The sequence below is a fragment of the Mesoplodon densirostris genome, chromosome 3, assembly GCF_025265405.1.
Source record: "Mesoplodon densirostris isolate mMesDen1 chromosome 3, mMesDen1 primary haplotype, whole genome shotgun sequence".
Classification (NCBI taxonomy): domain Eukaryota; kingdom Metazoa; phylum Chordata; class Mammalia; order Artiodactyla; family Ziphiidae; genus Mesoplodon; species Mesoplodon densirostris.
Window position 1 is genome coordinate 33,367,014 of NC_082663.1, and position 26,160 is coordinate 33,393,173.

The window sequence follows — 26,160 nt, forward strand, 5'->3', positions numbered from 1 at the left end:
GGTTTGGTGATAAAAATTACATTCTAGGGTATGCTACTTAGTTTGCAACATGAGCTTTACTTGAAATGCAGAAAACTATTTTGTATAAATGTTGGGGGAAGGGTAGCTGGGTTAGGGAACCACTAATAAGGTCTAGGTAATTTAGATTTCTGCCTTTCTTCATCTCTTCCAGAGCAACTGATGTGAGATTTCAAAATTTTTTAACATGCTGGTTTTATCAAGTAGAGATAAATCTATTTCGTGACCTATGAATATGGAGTCAGTATGTAAGAACACACTAGCAAAGTCTAACTAGCACATAATTAGCGCCATTAGCATTCTTTTACGTATCAGATACCATCACTTTGATGGTATTTATCATTTTAATTTATTGTTAGTTTAACTACAACTTGCATTTTATTTCAACAAGCCAAAAATTCTTAGAATGCGTAAGGTCTCATAAGAATGAGACTCAAGATTACTCGTGTTGTTCTTCATTTCCTTTTTTAGAACTTTCTAGAAGTCTACAGAAGCAGATTAAACAGTCAGTGCCTCCTTGCCTATCCCACTGGAATTCTACATCATAGCTTGAGTGTTTTGATCTCTTTCAATATACTACTGGTTTCAATGTCAGTAATACTTGGAATGAAGTTCATTCAGATGTCAATTTACTTTGGGAAGGGAGCTACTCACGGAGGAGGGGCAAAGTTGCCTAGGAATCAAAAAACCTCAGATCTACGATGGACCTTTCAGGATTATCTAATCTGGTATTTCAAAAAGTTTATCCTTACAATGATAACAAATGTTATGAAAAACATTTTATGTTTTACAGACAAACAAAGTTTTACAAAAAGTTTTACAGACAAATGAGTTAGGACTCACTACTTGAAAGAACATTAAATGGGCTTCTCTAATGCAGGCTTTTTAGGATCTCTAAACGCTATATTATACATTGTGATTCTCATAAAAGGAGGGGTAGAGAAGAGGGTCTGCAGCCCCTGCTCCTCCCCGTCTTACTGGGCCTGGGCATTTGTGTGAAATTGCATAGGCATGCCATTCTCTGCAGTACTCCAGCAAGTGAGACTTTTAGTCCTCAATCTGCTGCTGCTTTAATTCCTATGACCCTCTTGGTCACAGAGGCTTGCTTGATAATTCCCTGATATAAGAGACCCCTAGATAAACATTCTCCCCAACGTTCTAGACTGATACCCTTTTTGTCTAGTTATTGCCTTCTCATCTTTTTTGTTCAAGTCCAGAAACTCACTTGCTCAGAGGCATTATCTGAACCTCTAAACTGGATAAATACCTTGTAAGTAACATCAACTGTTAGGCTTTGTGATTAGTTTTAGTGTTGGTCTCCCTGCTAGACAGTAAACTCCATGATGTCATTGACATTGTGCCCTGCAAACAGCAGGTACTCAAGAAACTGTTAAATAAATAAAATAAGTTGTAAGAAGTCATTCAAAATTACAAGTAATTTCACTTGAGGACTGTTTTGGAAGGTCTGAGACTTAGGCTTAAGCCTTGAAACTGGACCTCTGCTTGGGTAAATGAGAGTTTTTTTTGAATCGCCATTTCCTTATTTGTAAAGAAAAATACTGGAGCTTCCCTGGTGGTGCAGTGGTTGAGGGTCTGCCTGCTAATTCAGGGCACATGGGTTCGAGCCCTGGTCTGGGAAGATCCCACATGCCATGGAGCAACTGGGCCCATGAGCCACAACTGCTGAGCCTGCGCGTCTGGAGCCTGTGCTCTGCAACAGGAGAGATCACGGCAGTGAGAGGCCCGCACACCACACTGAAGAGTGGCCCCCGCTTGCCACAACTGGAGAAAGCCCTTGCACAGAATCAAAGACCCAACACAGCCAAAAATAAAAATAAATAAATTAAAAGAAGGCTCAACATTTAAAAAAAAGAAAAATACTGCTCCATTCTCACAGAGTTGTTACAGTTCAATCAATAATAAGACTTGATACACTATAATATCCTGTAAAGAATGAGCAACTTTTTTAACAAAGACAAGCTTTGGTTAAATATAACTGAGCCTCTTGTTTTAAGTCTTATTTTACACCAAGCTTATGCTGCTAAATCACAACAGAAAGAATAGAAAGAAAAAAAAAATGAAGAAGAGGCCAGGAGTCTATACAATTAGTCATCTAACAAACATGTTTCCTCCAAGTAGGCTTACACCAGGGATTAATATTCAGCTCCTCCTTCTGATCCTAAGTAATACCAAGATGGACTACATTGCCTGACCTATTGCTCAGATTTAACTTCTAAGCAATATTAATGTATCTGAAGTAGTGCTGATAGGCTCCTGTGGTGACTGAAGATGCAAATTTGTTCTAGTAGCCATTTACACTTTATGCAGAAAAATCAGCAGTCACCTTCCAAGTTTCAATAAGATGCTCAAGATTTCTGGTTAATTGCCAGTTTGAGTTATAGATGTCATTTCCATTACATTGCAAATTTAAAAACAGACACTTACTGTTGGACTACTTAGGTCAGGAGGTGTAGACATGTCCCCAAACAAATCCATCTGGTCAACACCCTTAAAAAAGTATTTTGATTAGATTCAAATGTGTCTATTAAAAAAGATGATTTTGTATATTGTTGTAATTGTTTCCTAAACTAAAGTTTAGGAAAATAGTTGTCACAATGGGATTTTCACTTAACTAATACAGATTTGATATTAGGTTATTTAGGTAAGGAAGTGTAGACAAGTCCCCAAACAAATCCATCTGATGTACACTTTTTAAAAAGTATTTGGATTAGATTCAGAAGTGTTTACTAAAAAGATCACTTTGTATATTGACATAAATGTTATACTAACAGTTAGGGAAAGAGTTGTCGCAATTGGATTTTCATACAGATTCAATACAGATTTGGTATTAGCAACATCTTTAGGAAGTAAATCCCGTGTTCAGGTAAGTAAGAATCATAAAAAATCACATACATACCAATTTCAGTTTGCAAGCTTGGTCATCAAGATTCATTAGGGCCTCACTCCCATTCTGAAAAGATGGCAAATATTAAAGGTTTAGTTGGTGAGTTTTCCCTACACAGTTTAATTCCTAGTGTATTGGCTTGCTAAGAAGTTAAGATTTTGGTACTAATCATTCAACTGTGCATCTTCTATGACCAGAGGGGTTATGAACACATAGTAATAAAACTAAGAGGGAAGCCTGCTTGGGCAGGTGGCAAACAAGGGCTTATACACATCACACGTGCAGTTCATGAGAAGTAAAGATGCTGTTTTACCTCTACTGCTTTGTTGGCTTCTTCCATCTGAAAAGAAAGACACAAATTCAGTGATCTTAGTAAATTATAGTTAAAGAGAATTAAATAAAGGAATAAATATACCTATGGGTTCACAAAGAGAAAGCAAGAGAGAGTCTTGCATATTATTTCTGCCCTACATTCTCCTCCCCTTTTCATATCAATATTGGATTTGAATAGAGTTATTGGACTTGGTAGTCCTGGAATCAATGTGAAGTTTATAGGGAGAAAATACAAGAGTCAGGCACTAGAAATCAGAAGGGCCTAACTATAAGATCCAAACATTGCCCTATTGGGAAGAACAAAAAATATATCACTTTCTATACTTTGAAGAGCCACATAAACGCCAACACTCCAGGCAGGCCATGTGTTCACATAATGTTCAGACATGGTCTTGAATGTTGTCTTAAGTCTAACAGAGCCTATGTTAGATAGTACTTGCCTTTTTCTTTTCTTCTTCCTTTTTCTTTACATTATAGATAACTTGGAAAAGGTCTTTAAGATCAACAACTAGTGGCTCAGCCTGAAGCAAGAGAAAGCATCTTTATCAGTATTTTAATCTTACTACTTTCTTCCCTTTGTCCCCCATCAGTTCTGATTAGTAATGTTTTCTCCCTTTCTCTTAAAGCTCCTTCCTACCCTCCCCTGGTTTGTGGAAGATCACCACCACTCCCATCCCAACCCTCAGATCCATAAAATACTTAGATAAAACAAGAAGAACAATGATAATTTTCCAAGTCCTTTCAAGATTTCTGGGAATAATTGACTATCGTTCTAAAATCAGCAATGATCTTATGAGAAAGTCCATTCTAACAATGCTTACGCCACACACTACATGGGTATCAATGACATTTAAAGAAGATTCCTTAGACCAATTAAAGATAGTCATCCTCTGAAGTACTGTTTAGTCCTCCTACATCCAACTGTTTCCAGCAAGCTCTCTAGTTGAGAGAGACACACTCTTATGTTCAAGTCCCCCTCCAGGTATACTTCAAGGCTTAGAGCTTACCTGTTGCCCTGTTTTTATGGCAAAAAACTGGTGTTGGCCTTCTCCTCCACACACGTAACCAAATGCTCGGTTGTCTGTCACATCACGGGCAATGAAAGAAATCTTATTTACTGGATGTTCATGCTCTATTACCTAAAAAAGAAACATCAAAAATGGTGTATTGAGAAAACTAGAATCTATTTGTAGATTCTACTGGAGCACAACTAAGCATCAGATACCAAGGCATATATGAAAAGGTTAAAACATTTGAAGATTTTTTCACTCCTGGTTGAAGGCTACTGCTATATTTATCGTTGCTAGGAAGGGCTCAAAGGGGAAAACAAAATAAAACAAAAAACCTAACAAACCTAACCTAACCTAACAAAGAATAGAAAACAGAAATAGAAAGAATGATCTTTCTTAAAATATCTATACTTGATTCTCTCTATCCCAAAGACATGATGCCACGTTGCAAGGAAGGACTGAAGATTAGGAGACCAAGAATTTCTAAAGTGAAGATGGAACATATAACCTCTAAAACATTCCAAGGAGGTCTACTTTCTCAACTTAACAAACTCAAGTGAATAGCATAACTAAGCTAGAGGAGTGTTCACAAGGATCCTTTGACTGGCTCAGACTGGCCAGAGAACCCTCCTAAGTATTATTGGGACAATTACCCCCAATACATTCTGGAAGTCACCAAATTCTGTCATCAAGTATTTGTCAACATCACACAGATGTCCACGTCATTATACAGGAGTTTCATGTGGCAGGGCTTATTGGTTTAGCAGTGCTTTCCCTTCTATTGCCTTCCTCCTTTTCTCTTGACCCTTTCAAGTAGATGGTAGGGCTCAACTCTTCATGGATATTTGTAGATGCTCAGAATGTGTCTTGGCTTTTGTTTCCAAGCACCTAAGACCACTGAAAAGTTTAGATTGGGCATCTTAGGAGGTTTGGGAGTGAGAGAATGCTTGTGTGGGAAAACTGTCACCATTGTCTGGCAGGCTTGTGAAAACAAGAGTCAAAAGATAAGGGACAGTGGAGACAACAGTGCATGAGGACAGCAGGGTGGGTGAGCATGTACCAGGGTTCCAGGGCCCTAAGTTTGACCAATGGATTTTGCATATTAGATAATGGGAATCCCTAGGAAGGGCTGAATAGTAACTTGAGATCTTCCCACAGTATCCTGATACAATAAACTATTGTGCAGCAATGAAAAACATTTTAAGCAGATGAATCTGATGATGTTATATTGAGTAGAGGGAAAAAAGTCCCGGAAGACTTGAAGTATGATAGCTTTTGATAAGGCCCAAACAAACAAACAAACAAAAAATAAGCAAGACTCTTCATGTGATAGAATAAGAGCAACCACAAAAAATGAGCAAGGTTACATCTATGGGGTAAGGAGGAAGGGAAAAGAGACAGGAGAAAAAAAGGAAGATGTGTTTCAGATAGTATTCTATGTTTGGTTAGCCAGTAAGTTCACCCATGACCTTATATTAAAATAAGACTCATACATAGATCTATGATAGCATCACAAACCAGTGGTTAGGATTGATCTCATGCTGTATATCTTGGTCCAAAAAATACCTAACTGGTATCTATGGCATACCGGTGTTTAGGTTAGACTTATAGACTTGAGGTTCGTATCTATTATAGGAAATAAGTTTCAAAATAAAGTATCTTGACCCCTCACCTCCTACCCTATCTGTTTTTTTGCCTGTTACTTCTGGAGAAGTGCAGTAATATGTAATTTTTTTCCCCTACAGAATTTTGAAAAGGGAAAAGGGGAGCTGAAAGTTATGTCACAAATTATTTGTCAGACTCAGGTGGTCAGAAAGGTGTCAGTGAAAGTGAATTCTTACCCCAGTTTTCTCATCAATGATTTTTATTCCAGAAAGAGAAATGTTGACCCAGATCCTTTGTTTGTGTTGTCCCTGAGACCGAGCAGCTGCTGCCATTCCCTGATGCAATTGGGAAAACAAGAAAAATCTAGTTAAAAGAACCCTATGATGCTTCTGATTCTAAAATTTTAAAAGGCAATCAGCTTTGTTTTCAGCTTGGTTTACCATCTATGAAAGGATTAGGCATCTTTCATAAGAGACAGCAGGATGAAATAGAAGACATTGAGCCAGGCAATTACTAGTTAGCTCTGTGAACTTGGACAAGTCCCCATTCCCTTGGCCTCTGAATAGTCATTGGCAAAGACAAGAAGACTGGACCAGAAGATCTTCAAACATATTCAAAGATGTTCCTTCTAGACCTTGTCTTATTTAATGAGTATTACTTCCTTAATTAGTTTCACAGCATGGCAGTATTAGAATTTAAAAATTTTAAAAAACCAAAGGGCTAACACTAAAAAACACCAGTTTCAAAGCCGACTCCTGAATTTTACCTGAATACTTCCAGGCTCAGAAATTTGGTCCGCTCAAAGGAAAAGGTCCTGCTACACTTGATTAAATCAGGTCTCTAGACAGCACTCAAAATATGCAAACAAACTCATGGCTTCTCATAAAATGCAGCACTGCTGGATCAATTATGTGATTAGAAAAGTTTTTCTTTCAAATAATTGAGATATAGGTAAATACAAACTTCTAATACCATTTCCTCTGTTGCATATTTGCTTAAGATAGAGACAAAGTATGCTTTTCCCCTTTACCTTTAGTTTCATCATAGAATCTTGGCTCATTTTATCCCCTCTTGCATCGGGCACATCATCAATGCCGATTAGCTTGGCCTTGTATTTCACACCATCACCTTTGAATCTAGCCAAAAGATATTCATCTGTCTTTTCAGTGCCTGAGAAAAGAAAGAAATAGAGGATAAAGTTTATAAATGTATTGAAATATCAGCCCCAGGTATGACCAAGTATGCTCCAGGATCTAAAAATCTGAGTAGTAAATATTTTGATTATTCTACAATTGATCAAATATGCAATATTCTACCCTTATCCTTCTTTCCTTTGAGTAAAAAAATCACACTGTGTAAAACTGTGTATGGCATTGAGGCAGAGAAGAAAATAAACCCTTAAAGATGCAGAATGGGCTGAGTTATGGGAAACTTATGGGAATATGTGAGATGGGATTGGGGGATATTCTTCAGCATAGTTTTAAAAATATTTTTTAAAAAGAATATAAGGAGGATAATATTTTTTTTAATGAAAGGAAAATAAGCCACTGCACAATTTACTAGCATTTTTGAACTGTCAATAAAGTGGAAGAGAATTGTGGGTAAATTCCCTTGGAAATAAGTAAGATAATTATCCATCTTTATAACTTCTGCTTCTCTTCTCATTCTCATTTCTAAAGTGTGGACATGAAAGGCAAAGAAATCACGGCATATTCTCAAACTATGAATGATTAAGGATGCTGACACTTTCTAGTAGTACTTCAGGTCAAAAGAAGAGGGTCTCATAAAATAAAGATCTTGATTTTTATAAAACGGCTACCTCAGTAAAGCAAAGTGGTATATAGGTTACTGAAAGATAACCATGTAATACTTGATAGTTGCATTTCCCAACTGAACAAGATGTGTGAAAGCTTCCCAGTAAGACCCAAATTGGTGCAACCAGAGTTCAGAGGTATGTCTTATTGTATATGGATCGAACCAATCTCCTCTGCCAAAGTGTTACTTTCTTGTTGAGGAAAAGTTGACACTTGGCTGAGATTGAATTAAGGCAAGGGCCAGCTCTTACTTTGCCTTGAACGTCACACTTCGTCACTAGTAACCACCACTAGCTCCCCTCATTGGCCTCAAGCGGACTTCTCCATACCTTTCTTCTTTTCCTTTTTTGATGGTGCCTTTGGTGCGGCCTGTTGGTCAGGCTGACCATTAGTTGCACTCGTTTCTGCTTCGTTAGACATGGCAAGAAGGCAGACAGCCAACTCCAGCACCAGCAGACACTTAGTGACACCCAGTGATCCCTGATGGAGACGTCTCAAACAAACATAACCTGCTGCAGACACCTGTGGGCAGAGTTTAGAGGCATAATGAGATCATAACACAGCAAACCCAGACTTTATGTCCTAATAGGCCCACAACCAGTGATTTGTGAGTGTAGTTCTTCAGACTCATTTTGTTCTTTCTTCTCTGTTAGACTGAACTCTGACAGCAGAGGAGTGGGTAGGACTGTTTCCTTTGTAGATTCCAAAATACAAAGAGGGTATTTACCAGATTTTTCTTTAAGTAGTTGATATCTGATAACATTTAATGTGATTACAGGTACAAACTATTGATACTATGTATAAAATAAAAAAGCTACAAGGATATATTGTACAGCATGGGGAATATAGTCAATATTTTATAATAACTATAAATGGAGTATAATCTTTAAAAACTGTGAATCACTCTGTTGTACATCTGAAACATATAATATTGTAAATCAAATATATCTCATTAAAATTTAAAAAATAATGTTATTATCTAGCTAAGAAATTCATATTGGAACTTTGGCATAAAAATGTAGTATTAAAGATAGGGATCAAAACGTGTCACATGTAGATGAATAAGTTTTCATAGCAAAGTTTAAATAAATTGAATGCTGAGCTGAGAAGATGGCAACTGGCATTTGAAATTGGGCATTAAAAATTCTGGTTCCTCAAAAAATCATGTAACTATATAGAGAGTGATGAGGAGAGTTATGAATTTTATCTTATTCATGGATACATTTTTTTAAATATTAAGATCCTGCATATGATCTCCAGAGCTATCTAAGCATTATATTTTAAAAGCCATCCATTTTTGACACTACTGCACATATCAAGGAAAGAATGGATTTATGGGGTGTCTCATTGTACACATTTTGTGCTATTACTTAGTACTACTATCCTCAGAACACTTTGGTATGTGCTCCACAAAGCTCCCCTATGTATCATGGTAGGTAAAAGAAAAAAATAAAGTCAAGTCATTGCTAGCATACAAAAGTCAACTAACATTTCAAAAGGTTCTTTCACCTCCCAGGAGTGAAAATTTCTACACAGCTCCTGAGAGAGCTAGGGAAGGTTAACTTTCTATGTGAATTGAAGACTAAAGCAAAGAAAAGCCACTCATGGTGGTGTAGTCCTGTGAAGACCATGCATGGGCTGGTACACTCGTCCCACCCCCAAAAGCTCTCTTCATTTTTTATAATTTTTTTTTTAAATTATTTTTTTAATTTTTAATTTTTAATTTTTTCCTTTATAACAAATTTAATCAGTTATACATATACATATGTTCCCATATCCCCTCCCTTTTGCGTCTCCCTCCCACCCTCCCTATCCCACCCCTCCAGGCGGTCACAAAGTACCGAGCTGATCTCCCTGTGCTATGCGGCTGCTTCCCACTAGCTATCTACCTTATGTTTGGTAGTGTATATATGTCCATGCCGCTCTTTCACTTTGTCACAGCTTACCCTTCCCCCTCCCCATATCCTCAAGTCCATTCTCTAGTAGGTCTGTGTCTTTATTCCTGTCTTACCCCTATGTTCTTCATGACATTTTTTTTTCTTAAATTCCATATATATGTGTCAGCATACAGTATTTGTCTTTCTCTTTCTGACTTACTTCACTCTGTATGACAGACTCTAGGTCCATCCACCTCATTACAAATAGCTCAATTTCATTTCTTTTTATGGCTGAGTAATATTCCATTGTATATATGTGCCACATCTTCTTTACCCATTCATCCGATGATGGACACTTAGGTTGTTTCCGTCTCCGGGCTATTGTAAATAGGGCTGCTATGAACATTTTGGTACATGTCTCTATTTGAATTATGGTTTTCTCAGGGTATATGCCCAGTAGTGGGATTGCTGGGTCATATGGTAGTTCTATTTTTAGTTTTTTAAGGAACCTCCATACCGTTCTCCATAGTGGCTGTACCAATTCACATTCCCACCAGCAGTGCAAGAGTGTTCCCTTTTTTCCACACCCACTCCAGCATTTATTGTTTCTAGATTTTTTGATGATGGCCATTCTGACTGGTGTGAGATGATATCTCATTGTAGTTTTGATTTGCATTTCTCTAATGAGTAAAGATGTTGAGCATCCTTTCATGTGTTTGTTGGAAGTCTGTATATTTTCTGTGGAGAAATGTCTATTTAGGTCTTCTGCCCATTTTTGGATTGGGTTGTTTGTTTTTTTGTTATTGAGCTGCATGAGCTGCTTATAAATTTTGGAGATTAATCCTTTGTTAGTTGCTTCATTTGCAAATATTTTCTCCCATTCTGATGGTTGTCTTTTCGTCTTGTTTATGGTTTCCTTTGCTGTGCAAAAGCTTTGAAGTTTCATTAGGTCCCATGTGTTTATTTTTGTCTTTATTTCTATTTCTCTAGGAGGTGGGTCAAAAAGGATCTTGCTGTGATTTATGTCATAGAGTGTACTGCCTATGTTTTCCTCTAAGAGTTTGACAGTGTCTGGCCTTACATTTAGGTCTTTAATCCATTTTGAGCTTATTTTTGTGTATGGTGTTAGGGAGTGATCTAATCTCATACTTTTACATGTCCCTGTCCAGTTTTCCCAGCACCACTTATTGAAGAGGCTGTCCTTTCTCCACTGTACATTCCTGCCTCCTTTATCAAAGATAAGGTGACCATATGTCCGTGGGTTTATCTCTGGGCTTTCTATCCTGTTCCATTGATCTATCTTTCTGTTTTTGTGCCAGTACCATACTGTCTTGATTACTGTAGCTTTGTAGTATAGTCTGAAGTCAGGGAGCCTGATTCCTCCAGCTACATTTTTCGTTCTCAAGATTGCTTTGGCTATTCAGGGTCTTTTGTGTTTCCATACAAATTGTGAAATTTCTTGTTCTAGTTCTGTGAAAAATGCCAGTGGTAGTTTGATAGGGATTGCATTGAATCTGTAGATTGCTTTGGGTCGTAGAGTCATTTTCACAATGTTGATTCTTCCAATCCAAGAACATGGTACATCTCTTCATCTATTTGTATCATCTTTAATTTCTTTCATCAGTGTCTTATAATTTTCTGCATACAGGTCTTTTGTCTCCTTAGGTAGGTTTATTCCTAGATATTTTATTCTTTTTGTTGCAATGGTAAATGGGAGTGTTTCCTTGATTTCACTTTCAGATTTTTCATCATTAGTGTATAGGAATGCCAGAGATTTCTGTGCTTAATTTTGTATCCTGCAACTTTACCAAATTCATTGATTAGCTCTAGTAGTTTTCTGGTAGCATCTTTAGGATTCTCTATGTATAGTATCATGTCATCTGCAAACAGTGACAGCTTTACTTCTTCTTTTCTGATTTGGATTCCTTTTATTTCCTTTTCTTCTCTGATTGCTGTGGCTAAAACTTCCACAACTATGTTGAATAAGAGTGGTGAGAGTGGGCAACCTTGTCTTGTTCCTGATCTTAGTGGAAATGGTTTCAGTTTTTCACCATTGAGGACAATGTTGGCTGTGGGTTTGTCATATATGGCCTTTATTATGTTGAGGAAAGTTCCCTCTATGCCTCCTTTCCGCAGGGTTTTTATCATAAATGGGTGTTGAATTTTGTCGAAAGCTTTCTCTGCATCTATTGAGATGATCATATGGTTTTTCTTCTTCAGTTTGTTAATATGGTGTATCACGTTGATTGATTTGCGTATATTGAAGAATCCTTGCATTCCTGGAATAAACCCCACTTGATCATGGTGTATGATCCTTTTAATGTGCTGTTGGATTCTGTTTGCTAGTATTTTGTTGAGGATTTTTGCATCTATGTTCATCAGTGATATTGGCCTGTAGTTTTCTTTCTTTGTGACATGCTTGTCTGGTTTTGGTATCAAGGTGATGGTGGCCTCGTAGAATGAGTTTGGGAGTGTTCCTCCCTCTGCTATATTTTGGAAGAGTTTGAGAAGGATAGGTGTTAACTCTTCTCTAAATGCTTGATACAATTCACCTGTGAAGCCATCTGGTCCTGGGTTTTTGTTTGTTGGAAGATTTTTTATCACAGTTTCAATTTCAGTGCTTGTGATTGGTCGGTTCATATTTTCTATTTCTTCCTGATTCAGTCTTGGCAGGTAGTGCATTTCTAAGAATTTGTCCATTTCTTCCAGGTTGTCCATTTTATTGGCATAGAGTTGCTTGTAGTAATCTCTCATGATCTTTTGTATTTCTGCAGTGTCAGTTGTTACTTCTCCTTTTTCATTTCAAATTCTATTGATTTGAGTCTTCTCCCTTTTTTTCTTGATGAGTCTGGCTAATGGTTTATCAATTTTGTTTATCTTCTCAAAGAACCAGCTTTTAGTTTTATTGATCTTTGCTATCGTTTCCTTCATTTCTTTTTCATTTATTTCTGATCTGATTTTTATGATTTCTTTCCTTCTGCTAACTTTGGGATGTATTTGTTCTTCTTTCTCTAATTGCTTTAGGTGCAAGGTTAGGTTGTTTATTCGAGATGTTTCCTGTTTCTTAAGGTGGGATTGTATTGCTATAAACTTCCCTCTTAGAACTGCTTTTGCTGCATCCCATAGGTTTTGGGTCGTCGTGTCTCCATTGTCATTTGTTTCTACGTATTTTTTAATTTCCTCTTTGATTTCTTCAGTGATCACTTCGTTGTTAAGTAGTGTATTGTTTAGCCTCCATGTGTTTGTATTTTTTACAGCTCTTTTCCTGTAATTGATATCTAGTCTCATAGCATTGTGGTCGGAAAAGATACTTGATACAATTTCAATTTTCTTAAATTTACCAAGGCTTGATTTGTGACCCAAGATATGATCTATCTTGGAGAATGTTCCACGAGCACTTGAGAAAAATGTGTATTCTGTTATTTTTGGATGGAATGTCCTATAAATATCAATTAAGTCCATCTTGTTTAATGTATCATTTAAAGCTTGTGTTTCCTTATTTATTTTCATTTTGGATGATCTGTCCATTGGTGAAAGTGGGGTGTTAAAGTCCCCTACTATGATTGTGTTACTGTCGATTTCTCCTTTTATAGCTGTTAGTATTTGCCCTATGTATTGAGGTGCTCCTATGTTTGTTGCATAAATATTTACAATTGTTATATCTTCTTCTTGGATCGATCCCTTGATCATTATGTAGTGTCCTTCTTTGTCTCTTCTAATAGTCTTTATTTTAAAGTCTATTTTGTCTGATATGAGAATTGCTACTCCAGCTTTCTTTTGGTTTCCATTTGCATGGAATATCTTTTTCCATCCCCTTACTTTCAGTCTGTATGTGTCTCTAGGTCTGAAGTGGGTCTCTTGTAGACAGCATATATATGGGTCTTGTTTTTGTATCCATTCAGCCAATCTGTGTCTTTTGGTGGGAGCATTTAGTCCATTTACATTTAAGGTAATTATCGATATGTATGTTCCTATTCCCATTTTCTTAATTGCTTTGGGTTCGTTATCTTAGGTCTATTCCTTCTGTTGTGTTTCTTGCCTAGAGAAGTTCCTTTAGCATTTGTTGTAAAGCTGGTTTCGTGGTGCTGAACTCTCTCAGCTTTTGCTTGTCTGTAAACGTTTTAACTTCTCCATCAAATCGGAATGAGATCCTTGCTGGGTAGAGTAATCTTGGTTGCAGGTTTTTCTCCTTCATCACTTTAATTATGTTCTGCCACTCCCTTCTGGCTTGTAGAGTTTCTGCTGAGAGATCAGCTGTTATCCTGATGGGGATTCCCTTGTGTGTTATTTGTTGTTTTTGCCTTGCTGCTTTTAATATGATTTCTTTGTGTTTAATTTTTGACAGTTTGATTAATATGTGTCTTGGCGTATTTCTCCTTGGATTTATTCTGTATGGGACTCTCTGTGCCTCCTGGACTTGATTAACTATTTCCTTTTCCATATTAGGGAAGTTTTCAACTATAATCTCTTCAAATATTTTCTCAGTCCCTTTCTTTTTCTCTTCTTCTTCTGGAACCCCTATAATTCGAATGTTGGTGCATTTAATGTTGTCCCGGAGGTCTCTGAGACTGTCCTCTGTTCTTTTCATTCTTTTTTCTTTATTTTGCTCTGCATCAGTTATTTCCACTATTTTATCTTCCACCTCACTTATCCGTTCTTCTGCCTCAGTTATTCTGCTATTGATCCCATCTAGAGTATTTTTTATTTCATTTATTGTGTTTTTAATCGATACTTGATTCATCTTTAGTTCTTCTAGGTCCTTGTTATCTGTTTCTTGCATTTTGTCTATTCTATTTCCAAGATTTTGGATCTTGGAAATAGAATCTTGGATCATCTTTACCATCATTATTCTGAATTCTTTTTCAGGTAGACTGCCTATTACCTCTTCATTTGTTAGGTCTGGTGGGTTTTTATCTTGCTCCTTCTCCTGCTGTTTCTTTTCCTGTCTTCTCATTTTGCTTATGTTACTGTGTTTGGGGTCTCCTTTTTGCAGGCTGCAGGTTCATAGTTCCTGTTGTTTTTGGTGTCTGTCCCCAGTGGCTAAGGTTGGTTTAGTGTGTTGTGTAGGCTTCCTGGTGGAGGGGACTACTGCCTGTGTTCTGTTGGATGAGGCTGGATCTTGTCTTTCTGGTGGGCAGGTCCACGTCTGGTGGTGTGTTTTGGGGTGTCTGTGGACTTTTTATGATTTTAGGCCACCTCTCTGCTAATGGGTGGCGTTGTGTTCCTGTCTTGCTAGTTGTTTGGCTTAGGGTGTCCAGCACTTTAGCTTGCTGGTCGTTGAGTGAAGCTGGGTGCTGGTGTTGAGATGGAGATCTCTGGAAGATTTTCGCCGTTTGATATTATGTGGAGCTGGGAGGTCTCTTGTGGACCAGTGTCCTGAAGTTGGCTCTCCCACCTCAGAGGCACAGCACTGACTCCTGGCTCCTCAATTTGGGATGATTTGTTGTCTATTCATGTATTCCACAGATGCAGGGTACATCAAGTTGATTGTGGAGCTTTAATCTGCTGCTTCTGAGGATGTTGGGAGAGATTTCCCTTTCTCGTCTTTGTTCTCACAGCTCCTGGGTCTCAGCTTTGGATTTGGCCCCGCCTCTGCGTGTAGGTCACCGGAGGGCATCTGTTCTTCGCTCAGAGAGGATAGGGTTAAAGTAGCAGCCTCTTCGGGGACTCTGGCTCACTCAGGCCGGGCGGGAGGGAGGGGCATGGAGTGCGGGGTGAGCCTTCAGCGGCAGAGGTCGGCGTGACGTTGCACCAGGCCGAGGCACGCCGTGCGTTCTCCCAGGGAAGCCACCCCTGGATCCCGGGACCCCGGCCGTGGCGGGCTGCACAGGCTCCCGGAAGGGCGGTGTGGACAGTGAGCTGCACTCACACACAGGCTTCTTGGCGGCGGCAGCAGCAGCCCCAGCATCCCACGCCCGTCACTGGGCTCTGCGCTTTCAGTCGCGACTCCCGCCCGTCTGTGGAGCCTCTTTAAGCAGCGCTCTTAATCCCCTCTCCTCATGCACCAGGAAACCAAGAGGGAAGAAAAAGTCTCTTGCCTCTTCGGCAGCTCCAGAGTTTTCCCAGACTCCCTCCTGGCTAGCTGTGGCACATTAGCCCCCTTCGGGCTGAGTTCTCGCCGCCAGCCCCAGTCCTCTCCCTGCACTCTGACCGAAGCCCGAGCCTCAGCTTCCAGTGCCGCCCGCCCCGGCGGGCGAGCAGACAAGCCTCTCGGGCTGGTGAGTGCCACTCGGCACCGATCCTCTGTGTGGGGACCTCTCCGCTTTGCCCTACCCAGGTATGTGGGGGAGTTTCTTGCCTTTTGGGAGGTCTGGGGTCTTCTGCCAGCGTTCAGTAGGTGTTCTGTAGGAGTTGTTCCACGTGTAGCTGTGTTTCTGGTGTATCCGTGGGGAGGAAGGTGATATCCGCCTATAATCTTAATAGTCTTTTAAAATACATACATACACAATTACACAAATCTATGTATAATTAATGTTATCTGAATTATTTCATTTGAAGATTTAGTAGGTAATTTTTTTACTAAAAATTAAAAAAATATTTTAAAAAAATATTTATTTATTCATTTTGGCTGTGCCGGGTCTTCGTTGCAGCATATGGGATCTTCGTTGTGGCATGCGGGCTTCTTAGTTGTGGCATGCAGACTCTTAGTTTCGGCACACATTCAGGATCTAGCTTCCCGACCAGGGATCGGACCCGGGCTACCTGAATTGGAAGCATGGAGTCTTACCCACTGGACAACCAGGGAAGTCCCATTAGTAGTTAATTTTGCCCAAAGACACCTGACTGATAGGTGGCTGGGGAGACAGTCTATTTACAGGTGAAGACTATAGGGGACTCAAAGCCTTATTTACTCAAGATTTAGTTGGGGGCCAGGCACTATTAACCCTTTAACTGTATTAACTGCAGAACATTCATGGTAACCCTATGAGTATTATGATACAGTATTATTTCACTTTTCCAGAGGGAAAGCCAAGGCACAGAGGTTTTAAACAACGCAGCCACTAAGTTGAAGCCAGGTCTCCAACCCAGGCTGTCTGGCCCCAAGCCAGAGTTCCTTAAACACTACACTGATGAGTCTCACATGGGAAGCCTCATGCTAGCTACAGAGATGCTCTATTATATACTTATAGTGCCCCTCATCTCCCCCCAAAAAAGATACATCCAAGTCCTAACCCATGAACCATTGTATGTGACCTTATCTGAGAAAAGGGTATTTGCAATTGTCTTTAAGTTAAGGCTCTTGAGATGGGATCATCCTAGATTTAGGGAGGGTCCTAAATTCTGTAACAAATGTCACTATAAAAGAAAGGCAAAGGGAAGTTTGAGACACAGAGACACATGGAGGAAGTGATATGAAGACAGAGGTAGAGATGGGATTGATACATCTACAAATCAGGAACACCAAGGACTGCCAATGTCCACCAGGTGCTAAGAGCAAGGCATGGAATGAGTTCTCTCTCAGAGCCTCCAGAAGGAATGAACTCCAATGACATTTTGATTTGGGGGCTTCTGGCCTCCAAGATTGTGAGAGAATATATTTCTGTTGTTTCAAGTGACCCAGTTTTTTGTAATTTGTTATGGCAGCCCTTGGAAACTAATACAACACCTCTACTATGTGTGCCTTCGTTGGCTTCATGGTTCCAATATTTATTTCCTGACAACATGATAATCTCTTAGTCATATCCATACTCTTCTAATTTTAGGAAGCCAATAATAATGTTCTTAATTTCAGAGAATGTATTCCAAATCAAGAGGATATTTACTCACATTAACAATATCAGGAGGTGAGATAAGCTCTGATCTAAGGAGACACATCAACATTCATCCTCCTGCATCCTCACCTTCTCCCCAGTGGGCCCTTTCCTTTATTAGTTGCTCACCTCATCTTAGAAATAAGGAAAACACTTCCGTGTGACCCTGTAGTCCTCCAGTTATCATCTTATGATCTAAACATCTTAAACTGATGGGCACTTACCCTCCACATTTTCATATCCCCTTCCCCTCAAAGGACTGTTCATCTTAAAGTTAGTCACAGGAAGTCAACTTCAGCTGTTAATGGCTCTCTTGACCAAATCCAATTACTTTGCTTTCATCCTTTTGGGGATATCCAACTGCATGCATCAGATACTACACCTCACTGAGAGCCCTTTTCCCACCATATTTTGCTCCCATGACAACCCAGAAGCTCCAGTCCATGGCTTGTTTTTATTGAATTGGGATAATCCAGATTTTTGTTGCTAAATGAAGCCCCCTAAATTTTAGAATAACACTGAAAGCTTTCCTACTTAATCTTAGGGCTCCCCTTGCATTTAGGACAAAGATTGAGACTTTTTCACTTTATATATGAGACTCAAATGTTTTACCCCTACTTATCTTCAACATCCTTTTCTTTCATTCTTGGATAGAAACACCAATACTTCTCATTTCTTTTAGAAAACATTTTGGTTTTGACTCCTTCCCTTTTCAAATCAGCATAGCTCCCTTTTCTCCCATTTTCCTGCCCATCCCAGTTACCTATTTGTCCCTGAAGACTTTCCCTTCCTCCCCTCCAATTCTGGCTGGAAAGTAACCTGGCATAAGAGTTTGTCGCCCACCTTTGAAGCTGATACCATACTTTTCTGTAGGATATTATTTCTGACAAGAAAAGACTTAGCTCATTAAACATGGGAAGCTTTATCCTAAAGTGAGAGTATTTTAAAGGAATTTGAGAAGTGCCACAGAGCACTTTGAGGAGGCTTGGGAGAGGGAATGGTGGTGTGTGGTTTAGTCATAAAAGTGATACAAGATGTAACAACCTTATAACTCAAAACCAGCATCAAATCTGGTGTTGGCAGACAGGGCCAAAATGGAAGAGCTCTAAAGTGAGTGGTGCTACCTTGGTTTTACAGCAAAAAAAATTCTCTTGTTAGATACTGAAGTACAACATTTCACAGCACTGGGATTATTTTAAGGTACTTGGTATCTTTTGGCTATATCCTTTCACTGTTGGGGTTGAGCAGTTACAAGGGGCTAGGGAGAAAAAAGTAAGGAGAAAAGGTTCCTTTAGCATCTTAGCTTATTCCTCGAAGAAAAAGGATGTGTATGGTGGGTTGTAATAGCCAAGGGCAGGTCTCCATTGTAGGCCATACAATTTAAAAAGTATCTATGCTCCCTGAAATGATTGGAAGGTAGATTCTACCCATAGGCTCCAAGACTCAAAGATAAATCCCCTTACAAAGAACCATTAAAGTTTATCGAAAAATTTTAACAAAAGTGTACATCCAGTTATGTGTATACCAGAGTGATAAACATTCTCCTTTCTCCACAGGTTTAAAGAAAACAGATTTCCCAAATGTCCAAGTTACCATTTGACATGTGGTAGACAGAAGAAGTCTTTCTTCCAGACTTAGGTCCCTCCGTAGGAATAATTAACTTAAATCCAATGTTTAAAATTCAAATGCATAATCCTTCCAACAATGTTACAGAATTGTCAGCTGTGCTCATAAAACCTTTAGCAGGTTTTATAATGAACTGATTTTTGGAAAGGCTTTGGACTTGAAAAAGGGACCTGGGGGCCAAAAGGTGCCCTACCATTTCCCATGACTGCTTTCCCAAACCTCGGCATTGCTGAAGAAAGTGTCTAGATTGCATTAAACTAAGGGATTTTTTTTTTTTTTTTTTTTTTTGCAGTACACGGGTCTCTCACTGTTGTGGCCTCTCCCGTTGCGGAGCACAGACTCCGGACGCGCAGGCTCAGCGGCCATGGCTCACGGGCCCCGCTGCTCCGCAGCATGTGGGATCTTCCCGGACCAGGGCACGGACCCGTGTCCCCTGCATCGGCAGGCGGACTCTCAGCCACTGCACCACCAGGGAAGCCCAAACTAAGGGATTTTTTAATAAAGGGGAACAAATGGGTGTAGGACAACCAGCAAGTATAGTCCTTCCCATTCACTGGGTTTAGTCCCAGGGACTCTTCTGACCAAGGACCAAAAATTAATCAGGAAACAGACACACAAGGGATGTTATCATAAAAGAGGGATTACTAATTAAAGTTCAAAAACATATATAAGAGGTCACACGAACAGCTCCCCATCTAAACCTAGTTGGTTTGTTTTTCTAGTTCTTAGGTTTGTTTCCTTCTTTAGAAGATTGAGAAGAGAAATAAGAAGATACATCTGAAAACAGATGAGGATCTAAAGCTACTGTATATTTTTGACTCCTTTTTAAGGCCTAATATAGAATAGAAAGTTGTAAACGAAACTATGCTGAGTCAATAAAATTAGCTTCATTTGAGTGAAGATATCTAACTTGGATTTTGGACTTAATACAAACCATGTGGGGACTTCCCCATTCCATGGCACAAGAATCAGATGACCAGGAGAGATGCTGCAACACTTTTTTTTGGTTTCTGAGAAGGCTCTGAGAAATGTATACCAGAAGACTGTGTGAGTCATCTTCAGATGACTATGTCCTGTGCATTAGAAAACAATCTGCTATAGTTTATTTAGCACTTAAAGTAATTCATGCAAGTATTTAGAACCTTGAAATACTCAGAATAGGGACAAATTTGTGTAGGGACAAATTTGGCTGGTGCCTCCTATTCCTCCATACCTTTTCCACCAATTGGAGTGTATTGGTATCAGCAATGATTCTAATGAATGATTATAGGGTTCTAAAGCAATATCATGACACATGTTTGCCACCTCCCTCCCAGTCTATCTTTTTACCTATTATCCTGAGCAGAGAGATATTTTCTTGGTCAGTCTCAATGCTGGTGAAAGGAATAACTTGAGTTAAGAACTTATTTAACGGTAGCCCCATTCCACAAATGGTAGAGGACTTGTTTTTAATGTTAAGGGGAATGGTACAAACACCTAACCTACCAAGTCCTTAAAACACTTACCCTGGCAGCTCTATGGAATAGAACATGTATCTATTTTATGAATACTGAAATGGACTCGGTAACACAAGATCAATCACTAATAAGTCGCTGGGCTCAAACCGAGTGCGATCTGTGTTCCCTTTCCTACTATATATGTTGTTGCACTTAACTTTTTTTTTTAATTCCACTGATTTTAACCTGTATTTTTTCAGCTGGTTTCAAAGTCATAATTCCATTGACTTTAACACATCAATTAACTTTTGGAAAGAGCCACGTAAAATAGACACAGGAAAGGGAGTTAAGGAGAATCAAGAACAAAGCAACATAAATGTCTTTGCTAGTGTCCAGCACTTTGTACAGGTCAGAAATGTGCTTTCTTGTCCTTTGGAACTTTATGCCTGTCTCAGCTGAGCTAATGAACTAGGACATGTGAAATATTAACCGCCTAGGCAGATCTCGAGGTCCAAGAGGGCAGCAAACAGCCTTTACCACTATCTTCAAAGTAGCCTTTTGAGAATAAGGGACCTTGCCAGAAATGATGCAGCCAAGTTTCTGGTATTTGATGTAAAGCTATTCTCCTTTAACTACTTGACTTTCTATGCTGTTAGGAAGGTTTATTCTTCACTGCAAAGGCCAAGTTGAGTAGACAGTAAGATTTTTGGAGCCTATTTAACTGGGGAAATAATATTATGTTAACACACACTGAAAAGGAGTCCTTACGAGATTTTCTTGTAAATGCTGACACTGCTGTAGGGGCCTCAGGAACAAAACATGCCTAAGTCAAGGAGGTATACACTAGTTATGCATTTACAGAGAGCACGTATCATTGCTGTTAACCCCTAGGAAGGATGCTGCAGGACTGATAGGACCTATAAAACTCTGAACAAGAAAAATTTCCCCTATCTTTGGAATCAAGTCAGACCAGAGTTAAGAGTTCCTCAGACAGTTCATTCTGGATAGAGGTGAGATAGAGTTCAGGCTTGGAAATCTTACATACTTTCACTACTTTCTAGCACAGTGGCTTGAGGCAACTTATCTAATATTCATTTCTCCACCTGTAAAATGGGAATATAGTTTGCAGAGTTGTTATAAAAATCAGTAAGAACTGATGTAGAGACCTCAGTGCCTCGCATACAGAAAGCACGCAACAAATGGCAGCTTTGATTAACTCACAGCTAGGTTTCATGGACACTATGTGTCGTGTATGCAGTCTTGTGTTGTAGCCAACATTGTTCTTCCACAGCGTGTTTAAATGATTTTAGAACAAGCACGGCCAATAGGTGAACAGCTAGTAAGTAGAAACACTGTTAGAGCCACATCCTGTCCAACTCTGGCTTCTGTGACTCTAGAAGGTAGGTTCTGACAGGAACAGGACTGTGGGAATAAAAACTACTCTAAGTTACACAGAGAGGCCTGTTCTAATGAATCCCGAGTCAAATCTAAGCCTACATCATTACCACTGGCAGTTTAGAAGGTCTACCTCACATCCCCTGGGGAATTTTATGTAGAGCTCTTAAGACGCTGAAGTCCATGTCACACCCAGATCCATTAGTTCAGAATCTATGAAGGAAGAGATGCAGGTTCCAATATATTGTCAAGATTTGCAGATGATTCTAATGTACTGACAGCTCTGAGGTACAGTAGTCTAACTTCCATAATCCTTTGTCCCCTTAAAGAAATACCAAGTGGGTTAGACTACTGAGCTGGAAGAAACCTAGGGAATAATTTGGTCACACCCTTTCATTATAAAGATTAGGAAACTGAGGGCAAGAAAGAGTATATAACTTGTCTAACTGTTAAACAGCTGGTTGTGGATAAGAGTTGGTACCAGGAGAAATTTAGATCTTAAAATGAGACTCTAGTGTCTTATTTCTAGAGATTGTATGAGTCAGCTTTTTTTTAAAACTATTTTTTAAGAAGGCTGTACAAGGCCCATGATATAGAGACTGAACCAAGAACACCTCCCATTTAGTAGATATACCAAGCCAACAACAAGAAGATAATTTAGCAGAATCGTTTGAACATGGAATTTCATAGATGTTTTCTGAACCAAAACAGAAAAAGGATTTTATGTGGTCTAATGATAACATTGTCACTGGATTCTCTTTTGCCTATGTAGCTGGAGTCCTGCTTGGTCAAACTGGCTCATTAATGTTAATTTGGCTGCTTGGAAAAAAGTATTTGGCTAGGTTAGAGACGCAACCCACAGATCAAAGAATTCACATTATTTCAGTACATTCTCTACTATTCAGTGCTTGGCCTTTTAGTGTTGTTTTTTTTTCTTTTTCAAAGCACAATAGGAAGTTTGAGTTCTTGAGTTGGCAACTTCCAATATTCTTTTTTTTTTTTTTTTTTTTTTTTGCGGTACGCGGGCCTCTCACTCTTGCGGCCTCTCCCGTTGCGGAGCACAGGCTCTGGACGCACAGGCTCAGCGGCCATGACTCACGGGCCCAGCTGCTCCGCGGCATGTGGGATCCTCCCGGACCGGGGCATGAACCCGCGTCCCCTGCATCGTCAGGTGGACTCCCAACCACTGCGCCACCAGGGAAGCCCTTTCCAATATTCTTGACTCATTATGACCTCTCCTAATTTTGTATTCACCTCCACCCATTTTGTTTTTAAAATAACTTTTTATTAGGAGTATCTCCTAACAGTGCCTAAAGAATAGTCATCATAATAAAAGTGTTTGGGAGAGTTTAAGGCTTTAAGAAGAAGCTTGATGTTATCTGAATGAAGGCCCATTCTCTAGACTGGGCAATGCAACAAATTCACTAGAAATGTCTAAATATAGCTCACTAGTCTAACTGAAGTATTGTTTACAATCAATTTTTCAATCACATTACTTAGTTGTTTCAGTGCAATGACTGTTATTTTGAACACTTTGCTAGGGTTAGAAAAAGTAGAATGTGTAGATTCACAGTTAGAGTATGCTCTAGCCTCTTAGCAAGCTGGGCACAAGTTAATATGCTTGTATGAACAAAGGCATAGCAGACTGATTCTAGAATCCGTCCTTACACTTAATCAAACTCTAAGAGAGAAAGTACTGTTGGAATATCTCTGCGGTCGTTGGGCTGTGTGGAATTTTTGTAAATACAGACACATGAAGCTTGGGGTTGGATTATACCCCAAGAGTATAAGAGAGAGTATACCCATCTCAACTTTAACATCTCAGCTAATCATTCTACCCCAGTTCTTGAGTATGACTTCCTCTAGCTTAGACTGAACAGAATAGGAAAACTGAAATCCAATTTCATCCTTTAGCTCCCTTCTATAAAGGGAAGGAAGTGATATTGATACTTTGGAGATTTGAAAATCATGTTTGTGCCACTGCTTTACATTGCTAGCATTGGACCATTTGGGGTAGGCTGTGGTAACCCTGACACCGGGGACCATTTGGACATGGCTCAACTAGGCTATGGTACATGTGCTCTGTATATCTCGAGCGAGTTGGGCAGGGGGATGTAGCGGGTGCAACTTGACATGGAAAAGAGAATGGGGTTTTTCTGGTCTAGTGTGCAGTGTGCTTCAACCTAGATTTACCAGAGCTCTGCATTTGGTGGTTATTAGGCCCTGATCCCCCTACCGATGTGGTATTTGTTCCTTATCTGTTGCTATTGTCCTTTTTTCACTTGTCCCTCAGGAGCTATGTGGGGAAGAGAGATTGGTAAGGTAATGACTGCATCCTTGAGTGAAGTTCATAATATTAAGTACCATCTTGAACTACCTTATTAGCTGCTTCTCTTTCTATTTTTGAGATACCAAGTCACCTATGGAAGGAGCTAGGAGTGATTCCCATTAATTCTAGGAAAGGCTATTAGGAATCTATTGTTCTGGGGGAAAGGATAATATGGCTTTTGAGGGGGTGGGACAGGCTTGACAAAGGCTGCCCTTCCCCATACATCTTGAGCTTTAGGCTCAGAGATAGCTGACGATCTAGTGGGTAAATTTGTATACCAAGCTAAGACATTTCTGGGAAATGGCCAGTGCATTGAAGTGGTCCAACATGGGGTGGTGTGTGTGGGCAGAGGTGGGAGGGAGGGGTGGAAAAACTCCTTATATCTGAGGAGCGGGTAGAAGACAAAACGTCTAGACTCAAGACCTGGGTTCAAATGTCAGGGTTCCCATCTAACCCAGCCAAGAAGATATGTTGGCACTTCGGGCAGGCCTCAGTACCCTGGCTGGTGGGTGATATGTATGAGCACATTGAACGAGCTGTGTGACTAGAGGGCCTGTGAGGACATGATGGAACTCTGCAGAGCACTTCTCCCCTTACCCTGGGTCACCACTGCAGGACCTGAGAGAGCAGCACCTGCCTCAGTCACCAGAGCACTTGCTTCAGTGGATAAAAGCCATCATGGTTTAGTGGTAGCACAGTAGCTCACACTGGGTGCTGTCATAACGCTGGGAACACCATGCTGACAGTGACAGAAGGGGGTCCTCACCGAGTCTGGTCTAGTTATGAAGCGATAGTAACCAGAAAGTATACCAAAAAAGCAAGTGGAAGGAATAAGATTCTAAAAAGCTAAACGTTCATAGATAACCAGAATGGGTGAATGGAATAAACTAGTTTTAAAATCTGAGTTTAGAAGAACTCTATTTTGTACTATTAGATGGTAAAGTAGAACACTATGCTTCATTCTGCTTCCCTCCCATCCTAAAGGCAAGGGAAGAGAGTATTCTAAGGATTGAACAATTTATATGAAATATTTTAGGGTTTTAAATTAAAAATACAAAACAATCCAAAACTACTAACATGGAAGCCTCTGGAACTTTTCTATTGCAGGGCCTCTGGGGCAATACTTTGAGAAGCATTATGATACAAAAACGCATGATTTTTACTTTGAATTTGGCATCTAAATGTACAGTGGATATTATGCTTGTTCCTTACAGGAAAATGTAGTCAAAATACCGATGAATCAGAGTGAGGGAAAAGGACTGTCATTGCACATTTGATTTCTAGGCCAATATACTGGCACTATTCCTACATTCTTCAATAATCTTCCCTCATATCTACATATACTTGCCCAGCTGACCAGCAAATACTTCATCATTTTCATGTCTATCCTTCCCAGGTTACTTTAACATACTTCTACCAAAACTCACCCCTCTTCCTAATTCCAAGCTAGTTTTTAAATAAATCATACAAATGAATCTTAGCAGTTTGTTTCCTAGAATGCACAGTATCAAGTTGTGCTTTCTCATTCCGAAATGAAATAACCTGAATGACGTCAGCCCAGCCATGTAGCACACCTAGCACGTGGACTTCAGGATACACAGTTTATTCATTTGAGCCCCTCTGTGATTTCACCTATGATGCTTGCTTATGTAAATCTTAACTGTTAAACATGTTCCACTTTCTACTGGAGTGCCATTACAATAGTCATCTTGAAAGTCCACGTGGATATTAGAAGAGCTCAAGAAAGCATGTTATTTAGAAGCACCTGCATCTTATTTATGTACTTAAAAATTTTTTTTTGCTTCTGTCTGGTTTATATTATTCAACATAATATTTATGAAGTTCCAGACATGTTGTATCTTGTTCATTATCATTGCCATATATCTCATTGTATGAATACACCACAAATTTTATCCACTTTGGAGCTGTGATGAACAGTGCTTCTATGAATATTCTACTACGTATCTTTTGATGCATGTATGTGTGCATTTTTTTACTTTATTTTTTATTGAAGTATAGTTGATTTACAATGTGGTGTTAGTTTCAGGTGTATAGCACAGT

The 26,160-nt window shown here is 39.4% G+C and overlaps 1 protein-coding gene across 5 annotated transcripts in view; it reads right to left on the reverse strand.

The window, feature by feature from the left end:
• The window catches only part of DAB2 (DAB adaptor protein 2), a 59,517-nt gene that overhangs the window by 14,644 nt on the left and 18,713 nt on the right, over nucleotides 1-26,160 (reverse strand). For all 5 annotated transcript variants that reach the window (XM_060092836.1, XM_060092832.1, XM_060092835.1 and 2 more), the window contains exons 2-9: nucleotides 8,015-8,207; nucleotides 6,902-7,041; nucleotides 6,108-6,206; nucleotides 4,264-4,395; nucleotides 3,697-3,777; nucleotides 3,237-3,263; nucleotides 2,936-2,989; nucleotides 2,464-2,526 (exon numbers count right to left, since the gene is read on the reverse strand). In XM_060092836.1, the coding sequence (XP_059948819.1) occupies nucleotides 2,464-2,526; nucleotides 2,936-2,989; nucleotides 3,237-3,263; nucleotides 3,697-3,777; nucleotides 4,264-4,395; nucleotides 6,108-6,206; nucleotides 6,902-7,041; nucleotides 8,015-8,105 (687 nt within the window). In that variant the 5' untranslated portion in view covers nucleotides 8,106-8,207. The remainder of the gene's footprint in view (nucleotides 1-2,463; nucleotides 2,527-2,935; nucleotides 2,990-3,236; nucleotides 3,264-3,696; nucleotides 3,778-4,263; nucleotides 4,396-6,107; nucleotides 6,207-6,901; nucleotides 7,042-8,014; nucleotides 8,208-26,160) is intronic.